Source organism: Protopterus annectens, chromosome 6.part1 (assembly GCF_019279795.1).
Source record: "Protopterus annectens isolate FY-2018-M chromosome 6.part1, PAN1.0, whole genome shotgun sequence".
Taxonomy (NCBI): Eukaryota; Metazoa; Chordata; order Ceratodontiformes; family Protopteridae; genus Protopterus; species Protopterus annectens.
The window spans coordinates 24,146,319-24,163,980 of record NC_056738.1 but is presented as its reverse complement, the minus strand read 5'-3'; the positions used below and the strand labels follow the sequence as shown (position 1 = coordinate 24,163,980).

The following is a 17,662-nucleotide window of genomic DNA, read 5'->3' as shown; positions in this document are numbered from 1 at the left end:
GCCTTTTGGTGGAGAGTTTGCGCTGAACTGTCAGCTAGGATGTTGGCAATGTCTGTGGGTTCGTGTATTTTTTCATTTGGACTAATTCTGAGCATATCTGGGAATTACCACCCAGGTTCCCACATAACTAAAAAAGCCTTGTGATTATCCTTAGTGTCCTGTGCAATTTTTCTCGGAGCTGGCCTTAGACACCTTTTTGTATGTGTGCCCGTAGTTTCGCTAATACTGATCAGTGATGCCTTCCCTTTTTGGGATTTTTTTTTTATCATTTAGTAGCTTCCTTTCTATTGTATACTGTGTTTAGTTGGGGTCCACTCAGACAGGGACAGGATGCTTTGGAGGATTGGGTCTTGTTTTTATTTGGGATCAAGATCCATGCATTCTGAAGGTGTTCATAGAATGCGCTTATAAAGGATTCCCGCGGTTCAATGTGATTTTCCATACAGGCCCGGGCTTTGAAGGATACCACCTCAGTTTTGAGGAGTGTAAAATTTGCTTTAGAGAAGTTTTTCACTGTGGTTTTCTAAAGAAAATTAAATGTTATTTAAAACTAAATTCATTAATGTGTTTACGACTGTTATACTATTAGTGTTCATATTGGTATTTGAAACCAAAATATCTCTAACTGTATTTGGCCCCCCTTCATGAGTTATACATGTGAAGAGGGAAACATCCAAAATAACTGTAATAAGATAATTGGAGCCACTTCCATGATGTAGAGGGATAAAGTTTTGACTATGTCTTATCAAACCTGGGTTTGATTATTGGCTTATTTGCTGTGCGTCAGGAAGAGACAAGTGTTACCACCCCTTGTCGAGGTTGGTTTGTGAGTGTCTTTTGCCATTATCCCTGGTGGAGTCTGGAGATGTCATTATTGAGAGGCTAGGTCCAAAGTGAGGATAGGGTGGGGACATGGCTGAGTTGTTGTGGAGGCAGTGTGAAATGCTGGCTGTCTCTAATGCACACTCACCCTGGGACACTATCATGGGAACGGGGGAAAATAAAACAGGTAAAAAATATGACCCCTCCCCCCCGGCAGATGTTGATGGTCAGATATGTCAGAAGCAGTACAGGGAGTTAGGAGGTTGCTGGCTGACCTGGCAATGCATATGGGGCACTAGGTAGAGAGCCCTAAGATGATGCAGAGAGAGAAAAAGCTCCCCAAAAGGTAATAATAAGATCATTGGAAAGAAGAGTACAGTCAAATTTGACCATTTTTCTAGAAGAGCCCACCAGTCCTTGATACAAGATGGCATTTTCTGTTTCAGTTTATTCAATTTTGCATCCACAAACAAAGCTAATGGTTCTACTTGGACCCATCAGCTGCCGGCATAGGGCAGAACAATGAGATCAGCATTTTGTCATGCAGTTTGGGTTTTATAAATAGTATGGGAAGCCTAGGATTGTCATTGGTCTAACATTTTTAAACATTTAAATCCATATTGCCTGCTGCAAAATAGGTCCAGCAGTATTAAATCAGTGTGTCTAAATGCTGTATTTACTTCTGTAATTAAAGCTACAACTAATTTCATCACCATCTAATTTCCCATGGCTGTGTTGTAATTAAGCAATAACTGACGACGTGGTGTGGTATATTAAAGATATACCCACAGTTGGTGTGATTTAATCACAAGGGCAAAGCCAGAGTGATATAAAGCCAACCATGGGTAAATTTCAGTATACCACAACCACGGAGTTGGTTATTGCTATTGTACAATGACATTATTTAAGAAAAAAAATACTAACTTTTGTTAAGTAATGTCTTTGTATAGTGGCACATTACTGTTCTTCCGCTGTTTGTGGTACACTGCTTCCTTGTTTTGATGCACTGGGCATGCATATGGGACTTGCGTCCCACATATACCCAGTACATCAGTGCTTTGAAACAGAAGCAACAGAGAAAAGAAAGTCTGTTGCTCTGTTTTTTGTTCTTTTTTATTTGTTAAAAAAAAAATGTTTTGAGCACTTTATACCAACAGTAAAAAGTCTGGGCGACCAAACATTTTTGGTATATTGTGGGATTTACAATGGGCATGCTGGCCAGTCAGCGTGCACGTTTTGGAATATTAATGGGGGGGGTCATTTTATAATTAGCAATATTCAGTAGTATTGCTGTAGAGTTTATTTATATGAAGGTTCTACCAAAGGGACTTGTTCTCAAATTTGCAATTGTATTTGTGATAGATGGAGATGGATTCTTCAATGCTGGAGTTAATGTGGGAATAAAAGTTGGTGATATAAGTCTTCTTTTATGGGAGGTTCCTGAGCGTTGTTTAAATTTTCTTGGGCTGGCTTGAGAATACTAAGAGGTTTGCCTTGAAAACTGTGAGGTTTGATCCAGACTTGCTTTGGGTTCTTGGGGAAAGTATGTAGCGTAGTGGTCAAATTTGATCATAGCAGGGGTGACTGACTCTGCAGGCAATCAGAACCAGAATCCTCAAAGACACCAGATAAATTCTACCTAAATGGTAATACCTACTGTCTGTGGACTGTAATGTTTCTGGGTGTTTATTTCACAAACTTGAAAATTCCAGCCCTAAAAAGCCACATGCTCCCATGTGAAATGCTCAGGCTCTGGATTGCATTGCATAAGTGGAAATTCCTTAAGATTCCAAGAGCAGGATAAGTTATTTCTTACACTTATTTTACTGAACTGCACTTCTGAAATGCTTATAATTGTGCTATACAGTTGATCTACTACATTTTGCACTATTATAAAGTTTTTTTATTGTTTCATTGCATTTATGTACTGTTTTAACATTACTTAACTGTAAACTGCTTTTTCATACTGAGAGTTGTATTTTCTGTTTGTGAGTGCTCTATCCGAGCTATTGTGTGCATTTTTGATAATTGTCTGTTTACAGTTAAAAGCATTCTCGAGTCTGCTCCTTGATCTGTTTAAAACTTTCATTTAGTGGCTACAGCTAGGAACTGTAGTTTTTCCCACCCACACTCCGTAGTGTTGTGTGTTCTTATACTTGGTGGCTTTGCAGTTGCCTGCCCATACTGTATATTTGATCTGTGACACTCCTTCCAGTCTAGTGCCATTAGTTCACTCAGTCTAATAGAAAACATTTGTGAAGGCCAACCCACTCAGATTCTTAACGTTGAATTAACTTCTGTTCCAGCTTTCTCCATTTCCACTTTACTGGAAAAAAAATCTAAGCTTGCTTCCCCCCTTTCCTGTGGCAGGTCTTGTCCAGATATGGATTTGCTGTGTCCAGAACTGTTTGTTAGCTCCTAAGCCCCCCACACACACACACACACACACACTTAACTGAGGTTAAACTATTCCTGGCGCCATAAAGTCTGTTCTTCAAAATTTCCTTTGCAACTAACCAGCTTTTTAGTTTTAGCACTCATCTGTGTCTTTGAGCTCAGCACTTGTTCAGAACTCGTTGTAAGCACTAAATAAGTTACAAATTACTACAGCACTCAACTTTCCTCACTTGTCTAGAGGAAAACAGTTTTTAGTACTTGATAAATAAGCACCTATTCAGGCATGTCTAAAGGTCAGCTTCCGGTGTTTTCTCCTGTCTACCTGATGAATCTGGGCATCTTGGGACAATGCAGCAATTGCCTCATGTACACAGACAACCCTCTCCTCCTACCACCCAACACTACGACCTGTGAGAGATGCACTTATATAGCCAAACTGGAAGCAAAGCCCTCTTCACCAAAGACTGACCTAGACAGTCAAGAGGAGAAGGTAAACACTTGCACCGCACCACACTCATCACATAGTCCCTCAAAATCTACACCATCAAAACACACACACACAAGCACAAAACACACACCTACATTCGTGGAGGCTCTCATTACAAATCTGCCCAAACAGAGACCTCCAAAGCAGAAATGCAAGCAACCTCCACCCCCCAACACAACCCAAATGACACATAGCCCACATACTCAGTGTGCCACTCAACTACAGCCCATAAGGCATAACGTACCCAACACTCTAGTCATAGGTGACTCTATAGTCAGGCGCACTGATGTTCCACTCACCAGGCTAAACAAGGAAAAAGTTACTGTCAGCTGCCTGTCAGGTGCCAGGATCCACCACATAACGCACGCACTCAGGTCACTCCACAACAAGTACAAATATGACTCTGTCATATGTCAATGACCTGAGACGTACCTCCCTGGACTACATGAAAAGAGACATGGAGGAGCTCTCCGATCTTGTAGCCCAGGCAGGTATGACCCTAGCCCTGAGTAGCATCCTGCCGTCAACCAGAATGATATCACAGTACAAGGACAAAATGATTGACTTTAACAATTGGCTACGCTTCTGATGTCATTCTAAGGGAATCCAGTATCTGTCTGCCTGGGATGACATGATCGACACACCACGCTGCTTTGCCAGAGATGGCCTGCACCTGTCGCCCTTGGGATTCCGGATACTGGCAAAGGCTCTTGCCACCCTTGCAGTGCCTTTTTTAGGCATGGTTCAAATGACAAATTCACTACCGTAACAGGTACAAGCAAGCAAAATCTGAGGGTAATGCTTCTCAATGCTAGAAGTCTAAACCTCAAAATGCACTCACTCGAGGCACTCCTTAAAATGGAGAACATTGACATCTGTGCAGTGACAGAGACCTGGTTCAAAACTCCAGAGAGCACCCCTGCATTACCAGGCTATAATTCATACCACACCTTTCGCCCACCAAACCCGGACCGAAACACTAAAGGTGAAGGCGTGTCCATATTCATTAAGGATATCCACACCTCCAAGCTAGTTGCTCAGCATAATGCATCTGAGATTATCCAAGTTCAACTAACTCTGGGTGTTAGAAAAATATATAATAGTAATATGCATGCTTAGTGCACTCAAGGTTTAAAAGGGTTAATACATTTATTCTGTTCACACTGCATGAATCTGCACAGCTATTAGAAACTTAACAAGAGACATTTCATTTCTGCTAATGTCATGAAACTTAACAGAGATATTTCATTTCTGCTTATGCCATGAGAAAATATGCAGCTGCTAGAAGCTTTGATAAAGAAAACAATAGATGCTTGAAAGTATAAACCATAGTCAGCATTACTTGTACCAAAGCTAGAAATTTACCTTGAATCTAGACAAAATGTAACACATGTATTAGAACTGTACAATTGAAGAATTGAAAAGTTAAGGTGAGCTAAAATAAGCCCAAGGCCAGGTTGTTTTTCTCAAAATGTTTTTGCAAGACAGCAAATAATCTGACCATGTCAGCAATAAGTCTGGTAACATTTTCTGTGAAACATACAGAAAGCTGTGTCCAACTACGTCAGCAATAGAATAGTAACATTTTCTGTATGACATGAAGAGAACTGTATAAGAATAATATACTGATCACCAAAGAGCCAGACAAATCTTGTACCTACATGCTTTGTCTCCTTGCTGCAAGTAATAAAGGGTGCCTTGCTTGAACCTAACGTGCATTGGTCTTTGAAGTGTTTTCCTTTTACACTGGGCAAAACCGCAATCCAGATTGTAGCTTGCTACAGACCCCCCACCATGCCTCAGGATTCCCACTCCTCTTTTCTTGATACACTGGAAAATATTAAGGTACAACCCAACACTCTAATAATGGGTGATTTCAACTACCCTCCCATTAACTGGGAAAACTACTCCTGTATCAACTCTTTTGCTCAACGTTTTCTGGAAATCATCAATTCCAACACCTTGGATAAACTTATCCACACCCCCACCAGGGGCAGCAGTATCCTAGACCTGGTCATCACCAACATGAGTGACCGGTGTTCCACACCAGAGGTTATCTCCTCGTTGGTCAGATTCGACCACAAGCTAATCACCCTAAACATCCACATCCCACTCCCACCCCCCATTAGGAAAACAACTGTAAAAAATTTCTCCAAATCCAACTTCACGCTTCTTAAGACAGAAGTGGCAAACTTCACGACACCTCTGCAGATGGACAATAGAGGTACGACTGTTGAATCCTACACAAATGCCCATTATAAGCACTTACACGAGTGCATGGATCGTGCTATCCCTAACAGAACCAAGATGCTCTCCTCCAAAAAAAGGAAGCCAATCTGGTGGTTTTCTACCATAAACAAACTCTACAACAGAAGAAAGAAACTGTTGCAAAAAAAAAAAAAAAGAGTAAAATCCCACGATTGGAGGAACTCCCTGGTCAGACTCAGTAAGAAGCTGAGATCCCTCATAAAATCCTCCAAAGCTAGTTATGAAAACAAAATTGCCACTGATTCTAAAGACAACCACATGGCATTCTATAGCTATGTCAAGAATCTCAATGGCAACACTCGGATCTGCTCTGAGTTACAGCACAATGACACTAAATATACAGAACCAACTGATATTGCCAACATCCTGGCAGATAGGTTCAGTGCTAACTTTACCCCCCTCTCACCCCCTAAATGGCCCATCTTTATACCGGAAGAATGCAAAGTTCCTGTAATCACGGCTGCACAGGTAAAAACCTCACTCTCCAAAGCCAAGAACACAGCATCCATAGGACCTGACAACATCCCAGGCTGCCTACTACATGAACTACAGAATGAAGTGGCACCCCACCTAAGTACCATGTTCAAGTCATAGCCTCACCTCGGGCTTTGTGCCCATTGAATGGCGCACTGCGACAGTTATCCCACTCCACAAAGGGGGGGGCCACAACGGACCCCGGGAACTACCGCCCCATTAACCTGACGAGCCTCGTCTGCAAGGCCATGGAACGTATCATCATGGAACTCATAAACAAAGACATTGGAGATCTCCAAACTCTGGACACCACACACAAACTGGGTTTGTAAAAGGTAGATCATGTCTCCTAAACCTGATACGACTTCTTTGAAGTAGTCACCAAAGCCATAGATGAGGGTAAGGTGGTTCACACAGCCTTTCTAGATCTCGCCAAGGCGTTCTACACCATCCACAACTCTGGAATTATAGATAAACTCACTAAACTAGGTATAAATCCCTATGTCACAAGATGGGTTGCCAACTGGCTTACTGACAGAACCCACACTGTGAAAGTAGCAGACTCCAAATTAGACTTCAGACCAGTGACAAGTGGAGTACCGCAGGGTTCAATCCTGGGTCCTCTTCTGTTTGGTATCTACTTCCCTGAAGTACAGGCTAACACAGAAGGTCTTTGGGTAACTAAATTCGCAAATGACTGCAAACTAGGAGCCATAATCGAAATTCCTAACGATGTGGACATCCTACAAAAGGGCCTCACTGAGACAGATGCCTGGTGTCAAAGACATGGTCTCAAGCTCAATGCCAAAAAGTGCATCGTCATCCCCTTTGGTAAAAACTCTGTACTCGTGAACTACCACATAGGCGATAGTCTACTTAACACCGAAAGTGTGATGAGGTCTTGGGACACAGGTGGACAGTAGTCTCTCCTTTGATAATCACATCGCCACAGTGGTCAGGAAATCCTTCTACGTGGCACACCTCATCACAAAAGGTTTCTTATTCAGAAAAAAAGAGGTCATTGTTCCCCTCTACTCATCACTCATTAGACCCATTATAGAGTACAACGCCCCTTTTGGTATGTACCTCACAAGACTTCTACAACAACTGGAAAGGCTGCAAAAATACCTCACAAAGAGGATTGCTGGCCTCAAACAGATACCTTACGCAGACCATCTCAAAAAACTCCAGCTTTACTCCGTTACATTATCGCCAACTCAGAGGCGATCTCTGCCTAACATACAAAGCTATGTCAAACCCAGAGCTGTTGGACATGCTCCACTTAAAGAAATCCCAATCCCTTCGAACTACACGCTTTAGGGACCTAAACCTTGTCACTACAATAAACAGAACATGCTGGAGGGCTAGATTCCTGTCCCAGAGACTTCCCATACTCTGGAACAGACTACCTATCTATGTCAAACAGAGCTCCTCATTGGCACTCTTCCAGAAAAATCTTGATGATTGGATGGGTAATAGGAAATTCACCCCAGGGATCACTTCTGTGGTTCTGCTTGACGGGCACAGGAAAATAATTTTTTTGGGTGGCGAAAGCCAGGGTACCTTTTTGGCTAGGCTTGTATAGGCCTTAGGGCCAATAGCCTAGTACCTACCTATGAACCTATATGTGCCAGTAATATAGCTTATGATAACCACCTGTGCCTATCTCTGTGTCTGTTGCACCAAAGGCTTTAGTTACATACATGTGTTATGAAGGTCTCTGTGTAGATGCTCAGTCAAGAGAATGGGGAGTGCTGTTACTACTGATAGATCTGTCTTGTTGCAGGTGACAACACTGTACCTGCTGAGTGGCTCATAAAACAAATGCTCAAGTATGATTTACTAAATTCTGGAAGTCAACCAAGTCATGATATTACCTATGTATTGTACCTATGTACATGCACATCTATCAGAATATGCAGTGCCTTTTTTTTTTCTTTTTACACATGCTCACACATAATAACACTGGCCTTAACAAGCCAGATCTGTCACAAGATGCAGTGATTACACACACACACACACACACACACACACACACACACACACACACACACACACTTTAAATGAATGCCAAGTCACCTATGTCACGTCTTTGAGCTGGAGAAAATCAGACCACATGTGTAAACCCACACTGAGACAGGGATTGCTTGCAGAGTCCACACAGAAGAAGCCCCAGCCAAGAATTCAACTAGAGCCATGCACTGTGAGTTGGCAGTGCTACTCATTGTGCTCGTGATCACCTACTTTCACATGCATCTTGCTCCTGCCATACCACCAAATATAGCCATTTATTCTCATTTTTGATGTTTGTGATAGAAAATGAAAGAAATGATGGTATACTTCTTACCATTAAATGCAGTGCAACTCCCCCCACACATGTACCCAAGCATATGCCATAACAATACTAGTTTTATACTGATATCAGCAAATGCAATACATTGTGTGATGCTACTTGTGTCATACCAGATAAATGACTGTTTAGTAAGCATTATGTATGGCCACAGATGGCATCTGTACCCTCAATTATAAGCACTTTTATTGACTGTGGTAAACTAATAGTATTAGTAGTAATAATAACAATGGTCACAATAGTAAAGTATTCCATCGTAGTCACACAAATGCAGACTAGTCTTACAAAGCTAAACTAGTGACTGTTTAAACTGAGCAAATGACAGAGGGTCAGATACTTTCATCTGCAGACAGCTTCCACACCCACCAAGCAGTTACAGCCACTTCTATATGCACTTCAGACATCTGCTTGTGATGAGAAAAGATGGCCATGAAATGTATTTCAAGTCTATTTTCCATAAACAGTAGTCACATGTTGGAAGTATTCTAAGTTACTTCTAATAACCATATTGATCCTGCAACATCAGAATAATGAACAAACAATAGCAGTCATTTTCCACGCATTCTAACTAATCTGAATATGTGCATCACAGATGGCCATCATGTATAAAATAAAAAAGGAGAATAAAAGAGGACACAATAATGCATTCAAATATGTTGGCACAAGAATTGGGGAGAAAGACAAAAGTAATGGTGTGCATAGTACTTAACTCCTTAGGTCGCCACAGTTTTGAACAGTGATGCCATAGGTTATTTATTTATTAATTTGCTTTTTAAAGTAACAGTTCTACTGTGTTTATTTTAAATTACTAAATAAATAGATGCATAAAGAAATAAATAGATGTTAGAAAGGCACACTAACTGAATAGTGCCTTTGGCTGGCTAGGACTATATTTAAAATGTGTTTACTCCCCTGACAACTATAAATCTACTGGCAAGCTCAGATTTATGGTGCAGTCCAGATAAACCAGTAAATAATGGTGTAGCATGTTTAAAGGCACGCTCCTACCTCTCAACATGCAAGTGCATGAAAACTGGATAAGGCCAAAAAAATTATGGGGGGAGGGCACATTTTAAATATTGCTCTTCTAAACGTATAATGCTCCTAGAATAACAGGTTTTGTATTGGCATGCATTTTTCTGAAGGATATGAAGTATGAAACTGAAATGTCTGCCATTATTAGGGACTTCATCCCTCAACAATTTCATAATATCACAAATTTGTGAGGAACAGGCCAAAATGCTAGTTTATTCTGGAAAAATCTGGACATTTGGAAGGTATGGGCTCACTCAAGTAGTGACCATTACTGAAAATCCCTTAACTCAATTTATGTAGTCAATACACATCACACAACAATGATGATAATTACAGCAGTCATAGTCCTAAAACAATAACCTATTTTTACATTTTGTGCACCCCCCCCCCCCAAAAAAAAACATAATGCAGCCTGCATCTGAATGAAAAATGAAAAACATCTCCATTAAGCTCAACATAAATAAAAACAAACTGGCACAACACTTCTAAAAACATCACATTTGTTTGGTAATGGTTGTACTTTAACAGTTGCAGTGGTTTTGCTGTTAATAATTCTTAGCAGGTATTGTATTTTCATTGCTAATGCTGTTGAAGTCTCACTGTTGCAGCTCACCTCTGAGATTACATTCTAACCGTAAATATGTAAGAAAAAATGTAGTTACAAAGGCACTATCGTAGCATCTCAGAACTATATAAACACAGGTCACAAACAAATTAAAAAAAAAATTGTGGCTGTTACATCCTCCCCCTCTTTCTCAGGTGCACATTCTCTCCCAAACATCCAGCTGCTACAGTGTCACCTGATCCTTCAAGGATCCAGTTGCATCACCAGTTGTAATGGCACTGAATGTCCACACAAAAAAGCTTTAGTAAAGCTTTACTAAGTCATGTTTGCGACAATAAAATCGGGCCATCTTAAAAGAGGCTTAAGCAAAGCTAAGAATCAAGACTTTTCCGATAAACAAATGCCAAATAACTGAGAGTGAAGCGAGGCTAAGAATCAGGATGTGCTGCTAAAAGCGATATCAAGAAGAGGGTTAAACAAAGCTAAAAATTGAGATGAACCACTGAAAGCATTGCAGTTGAACGGTTAAAAATGGGGAGAGTGTGCACCCTTGCTGCAGAGCCTAAATCTACCACTGAAGAACCAACCCACCAATGCAATGAAGAGTCTGATCATAGTTAATAGGAAGACTGTCAACAGAAGTGGCAACAATAGGAATTTCTAGCAATATGGTTCAGATCACAAAATTTATGAAGACTTTCAGTTTTTGCAAATCGTATCATTGATGTAAAACATAAGCAAATGCACAGCACAAAATGCTGAAAAACTCCATGCCCTGTCCAAATTAGCATTCACAATGTAAATCTGAAATCAGAGAGACAGGCCACTAATCTAAAAGTATTTGACCACAGTAACCAGGAAGATTGTCAGCAGATGTAATAAGAACAGGTGATCTATTGCTGCATAGTTCGTATCAAAACACTTGTTGGTCTTTACCTTCCACAAAAGCACTATTACTAAAGCAAAACACAAGACAAGAAAAATTATTTTGGAACGACTCAGTGAATTTCTTCTAATAATATTTTTTCAGCATTTTTAATGTTCTGTTTAAAAGCATTCTGTGATACATATGTTGTAATCAGGCTCTGGTGTAAAAATGTCACGATGGCAGAAGCTTTAATTTTTAATTGTACTTTCTCTTAGGTAGGGAATAGGGAAGTCCATGTTGGCAGGATTTTTTTTCTTTGTAGAAGTCTTTGTCCAGTGCACACACTGGTATCCGCTTGCCTTGAACCCCATAAGTCCATTTTTGGCCTAAGTGTAAAACATTAGACATCCCAGTGTGTTTGCATAGCTCTTGAAATATTACTGTGGTAGCCTTTGTTGCTGTAACATTCTGACAGATTATAGCAGGCTTTTTGATTAATTCCACTTGTAAGATGGGCTGTCGATCCCTTTAAACCCCCTTCTCTCCTTTAGGGGAAAAAGTAGTAGTTACCTCTTTAACTGTGGAATCAGGACTCAGTGGGGCTCCAACAGCATTACAGTACAGGAAGTCACTTTGCATTAAGGACCCACAGTTATACAAGGTCCAATGTTCTACGTAATCATCCCATTTTCTATCATTTAATATACTTTACTGATTTTTAGTTCCATAATCAGGGATGACAAATAACATCTTGGATGGCGCAGTGGTGCAGCAGTAGTGTTGTCGCTTCACAGCAAGAGGTTCCCCAATTCGATTTTCAGCTAGGGTGCCTTCTGTGTGTAGCCTGCATGTCCTCCCTGCATTTGTGTGGGTTTTCTCCGGGGTACTCTGGTTTCCTCTCACATCACAAAAACATGCATCTGCAGTATTTCTCCCAAGCCTCTGCTGAAAATTAGCTTTGTTCCAAGTCGGGTTTTCCTGGTAAACAAATGTTAAATAAATGTATTTTTGATATATAAGGCTATGGAGCGCATCATCATGGACCTAATTAACAAGGATATAGGGAATCTCCAAATTAGATCCCATTCAGTTTGGTTTTGTGAAAGGTAGATCATGCCTGCTCAAACTGGTTGACTTCTTTGAGTCGGTCACCAGAGCTGTGGATGAAGGCAAGGCAGTTTGTACAGCCTACCTCGATCTGGCCAAGGCCTTTGATACCATTCCCCACTCAGGAATTATCGATAAACTCACCAAACTACGCATCAACCCCTATATCACTAGGTGGGTTGCAAATTGGCTCACAGAACCCACAGTGTGAAAGTAGCAGACTCCAAGTCAGACTGCCGACCAGTCACGAGTGGAGTCCCACAGGGATCGTCCTGGGTCCTCTCATCTACTTCTTGGAAGTCCAGGCCAACACGGAGGGACTCTGACCAAGTTCACAGACAACTGCAAGCTGGGAGCCATTATTAACTCCCCAAGTGATGTAGACATCCTACAGAAAGGCCTCATTGAGAACAATGACTGGTGCTGAAACCATGGCCTTAAGCTTAATGCCACAAAATGCGTTGTCATCCCCTTTGGGAAAAACTCAGTTCACACTAATTACCACATCGATGGGAGCCCACCGAACACTGAAGGCGTTATAAGAGATCTGGGGACACAGGTGACAGCAACCTCTCATTCGACAACCACATTGTCACTGTGGTGAGAAAGTCCTTCTATGTAGCACATCTCATTACCAAGGGTTTTGCATCCAGGAAGAACTAGGTCATCATCTCTCTCTACTCTTCCCTCATTAGGCCAGTCGTAGAGTATAATGTCCCATTTGGTATGTACCTCCCTAGACACATGCAACAGCTGGAAAAGTACCTCACAAAGAGGATCCCAGGCCTTAAACATGTGTCCTATATGGACAGACTAAAAAAACTTCCAGCTATTCTCTGTCTGATATTGCCTACTTAGAGGCGATCTCTGCTTGATTTACAAAGCCATGTCTGATCCAGCTCTGTTAGAAATGCTACATCTAAAGAAATCCCAGTCCCTCTGCACCACACACTCCAGAGACCTCAACCTCCATTACCACAATCAACAGAACATGCTAGAGGGACGGGTTCCTCACCCAGAGACTGCCCATGCTCTGGATTAGACTTCCCATACATGTCAAGCAGAACACGCCACTGGCCCTCTTCAAGAGAAATATTGATGAGTGGATGACAAATAGAAAGTTCACCCCGGGATCACTCCAGTGGCTCCACTTGATAGAGGCACTGGGAACCAACGTCGGCGGCACGATGCCAGGGCACTTCTATGGGCTAGGCCTGTAAAGTCCCCAGGGCCGTTGGCCTAGTACACACCTATGAACTTCTGAAAGAGGGAGGAAAAGGAAGTTTAAAAACCTTTGTTTTGATATTAGTGCCTTACCTTGTGCGTGAGGGTTAAGTCCATGTTCAGTACCGAGTAGGAGAAAATGACACACGCAAATTATATTTCAGCTCAGATTTCTTTCAGCAACTTTTGAGGTAGGTGCTTCCCCCCCCCCCCACAATGATATTGTAATGCAGTCTAAAATTTGAAATAGAATGAATCTGCAGCTGTTCTTTATGCTTGTTCTGTGCTTCATTTACTACACTCTGACCGCTGATAAACATCTGGGTTGCTAGAATTCCCTTCTGAAATTAACTTGCAGTGCACTGTAAATTAAATGCAGAGACTTCAGAAATATTTTCTGGGTAATCCATATGAATAAACGCCTGGCCACCAAACACTGTGCTTCATCCGGACTGCTAAAGCTATAACATGCAGTATGGTATCTTATAGCTGTAGCAGCGCAGATGAAGCTACAAGATGCAGTAAGGTATTTTCTTGGAACAGAGGGGCACCAGGCGTAGCACTGACATATTGGGGAGAAGTCAAAATTGTAAAGGACAGGCAAGACAGCAGAATGTATAAGAGGACTACTGGTGCTGGAATAGATTTGGAATAGCCTGTGAGAGAAAGACCAACAACAAGCATTGTATAGTATATAGGTAATTCTGTTGTGCTTTAGAGGTTCATGGGTAGTTACTAAGTATGCAGTCCAGGAGACCATTGAGGGGCTTTGCCCAAATTCCCAGGAGTGACTCACAGGTCACACAGTAAGCAAATGAAAGTGGAAAGATTCAAACCATGTAACTCTGGCACAGGAAAAAGCTCATTAACAAGTTGTACACTAACTGCCAGACATTTTTAGTGTAGGTCAAAAGCGTTGGAATATTGATATTTAACACACATTCTTTACCTGTGTCCCTTCTGATGGTCACATCTTGTTAGACACACCGTAAGAAGAAACACTGTAATCATAAACTGGAAATTTTTAAGAAGCTTTGTAGTGGAGATGATGAAAATGCTGCTGTTTTGGATATTCTTGTTTTCATTTTTACAGAGCATTTAGATGCTCTTTCAGAAACACCAAAGTGATAATGCACTACTATGGCTTTTTTAGGTCATATTCTGTAGAAGCTTGCTGATCTCAATGTAGACTTGTATTCAAGAGGGATGCCTTCCACTTGTATTCGAAAACTTGGCTAGGATGCAGTTTATTAGCCTTCATTAATGGGAATTCTGGATGATGGTGGTTGTATGAAAGTGATGAATATCATATTGTTTAGCCTGGCAAAGATCAAATATTAAACAAAAAGTTGTTAAATGGAAGAAACTAAATTTATGCCTAGTGGGGCTCCTTCCTATGCTGCAGGAGGAGGGGCTGTGCATCCCAACCCAACTAGTTATAACAGTCTCCTTAGTTACAGCAGCTATAAGAAAAAGAACATCTCATGCCTCAGTTACACTGACTCAGGATATCTAACGCTAAAAACTTGACTAACATAACTTTCGCATCCACAATCAACTACTGACCAGTCTGGTCATTTAATGGCTACTTATGGAAGAGAGAGAAGTGCTGAAACATGTATACAAAAATATCAGATCAAGTGTCCCATCTGCAACGAATATTCACTGGGTTCGTCTATAAATTAGTCTGAGTAGTGATCTAGCCAATCTGTTTTAACCTTTGGCAGCTGAAATGTAAACCGTGTAATTATGAAACTGATGCTGTTAGATGTGAAGACACTGCACCAAGCTGGTGACAAATGTAAATAGGCAGTCAGTTTGACACAGGTGGTCGATTATATAAGCAACATTTTTTTAAAGCAAAATATATGTATTTTTTTGTTTGTAAAATGCAATGAACCCATTAGGATACAAGGTCTAAAATGCAGTACTTGTATACTGGGAGGAGGGCAAATAGATACTCTTGAACACAGGATTAAATTTGGGGAAGATTGAGTGGAAATGGTATAGCTTAATTTTACTGTTTTCTGTCAGCATTCTAACTTGGTGAATTTGATTAGATAAAAGTGCTAAACCTGGAGCAGAGGCTGGTTAGAGAACAAAGTATGGTAGAAGTGAAGAGAGTTCTTTGTGATTTCTTTTCTAGTTTATCTTGGTAATCTTATTCATTATTTTGTAACCTTGTCTGTTACTGTGTTCGTATGCTTAATTTTTCTTATCTGTTATTTTCCTTATTCTTTATGGTAGTTATTGGCGTTGTCTCAGGTTCAGCTGAAACATTTTCCATCTGGATTAACGTTCTACCCAGGTCAGCAAATGAAAAATAAAACCTTTTGTTTGTTGACACTGCATAATAGCTAAAACATTTTTTTCTATGTGGGGGCATTTTAAATCTTTCATAGAGTGCATTTGTTTGTTTCAGGTTTTTTTTTTGGGGGGGGGGGTCATCCTGGAAGTAGTGTGTGTGTGTGTGTGGTAGCTGAGTTTTGGTATTGAAGAACAGATAATGATTATCTAAAACAGGCCACCATAAGACTGTAGTACCGTAGGAGTACAGCAGTGTTAATGATTATGAATCGAGCAAAGAAACTTCAAAGAATCATATGCAATTACTTGGAATCGACCTGAGAGTACAGCAAGATTATTGTGGTGCTTAGTGGGAGAGTATAACGGATGAAAAAGGTTATCTGTAGGTGATAATTCTACTTTTGTGAGGATCTTTGACAGAAGTTGAATGAAAATGATTTGAAGTGGAGCTGTTCTAGAGTTCTAGATATGCATTTGGTTCCATTCGGTGAGTAATTAAAAGACCATTTACAACATAGAGAAGAGAAAATGAAAATGCTAGATTTTTAATGCAGTACACAGGGAAATCATGAGATAATGGAAGTTTAATTTGGTGGGGACCTGCCATCTTACAGGGACGAAACACAGCCTGTGACCCTGATAAAGCAGATTTGATTGGCAGCTCGGGTGCTGGAAGAGATTGGGAGGGGAGGATGAACGAGCTAGATGGAGGATGAACGAGCTAGACTACTATCAGCTCCCCATCCATTGGTGGCGAACAGCTGTGGCCTGAGCACTTGGTGCCCTGTGGAAGCATAAGGGGTAAGGAAGTTGGCATGTGGAGGCAAGCTTCCTGCATCCGGAGAGTGACTGTAGCTCAAGTAAGCCATTTCAGGGAGGGGCATAGTACTTCAAGGGGGCTGCATAGGGCACTCCATAAGACCCAAGAGCTGTACTGCTCCAGTCCTACTGATTCTCACCATGAGGGAAGGAATAGACTGATTAGGCACTTCAGGCAAGAAAAAAGGGGTCAGAGGACTGTAGCCTAGCCTAGAAATGGCAGGCTGCCTTTCCCAGTAGAACTAATGGGCCACTTAAGGTGTAAAGATCTGGCAGTCATAAAAAAATCCTTCCTGAATGGAACTACAGGTCCAGTGGAGGAGCAAAAAATAAATAATGGTGATATTTATAAGGGAAAGGGTTGAGGCTGCAGTCTGGTTAAAGAAGTTTAAGAATGCATTAAGCAAAGCTTATTTAACAGGGCTAATGGATTTCTTGAAAAATGTTTAGCAAAGATGGTCATAATAAAATAGTGGTGAAATTCAAAAATGAAATAAGCAGAATATCCAAATGTAAATCTTGTAGGTGGTAATAATTACAAACTGTATGTGCAGTAAAAGTAAATGCAGGAAGAATATGAATTGTAGGAGTAAAATGTTTTGTGTGGGTTTTCTTTGCTTGCGTGTTTTAATATAGATACAACTATTTTTGAAAGAACGTTTTTTATAAATTGAAGACCTACAAGACTGTGTCTCATTTACATATTTCTTTTTTTCAGGAATTTGGGGCACAGCGGTGTTTGAATAGATAAATGATATGGCTACTGATCAAAATGGTATAGATCAGAATTTGAATTCTTCACCCCAAAATGACGACAGTACTGATATTCCAGACTCCACTGTTGGACTTCTCAGGTTTGCACTGTTTCTGTACCACTTTGTACTTTTCAACCAGATTCATTTCTACCTTTCACAATTCATTGCTGCATTTCTGTCAACA

At 40.8% G+C, this 17,662-nt stretch overlaps 1 protein-coding gene across 3 annotated transcripts in view; it reads left to right on the top strand.

Moving 5' to 3' along the window:
- The window catches only part of CENPH (centromere protein H), a 620,329-nt gene that overhangs the window by 35,309 nt on the left and 567,358 nt on the right, over positions 1 to 17,662 (top strand). For all 3 annotated transcript variants that reach the window (XM_044075457.1, XM_044075459.1, XM_044075458.1), the window contains exon 2: positions 17,442 to 17,577. In XM_044075457.1, coding sequence (XP_043931392.1) covers positions 17,532 to 17,577 — 46 coding nt within the window. In that variant the 5' untranslated portion in view covers positions 17,442 to 17,531. The remainder of the gene's footprint in view (positions 1 to 17,441; positions 17,578 to 17,662) is intronic.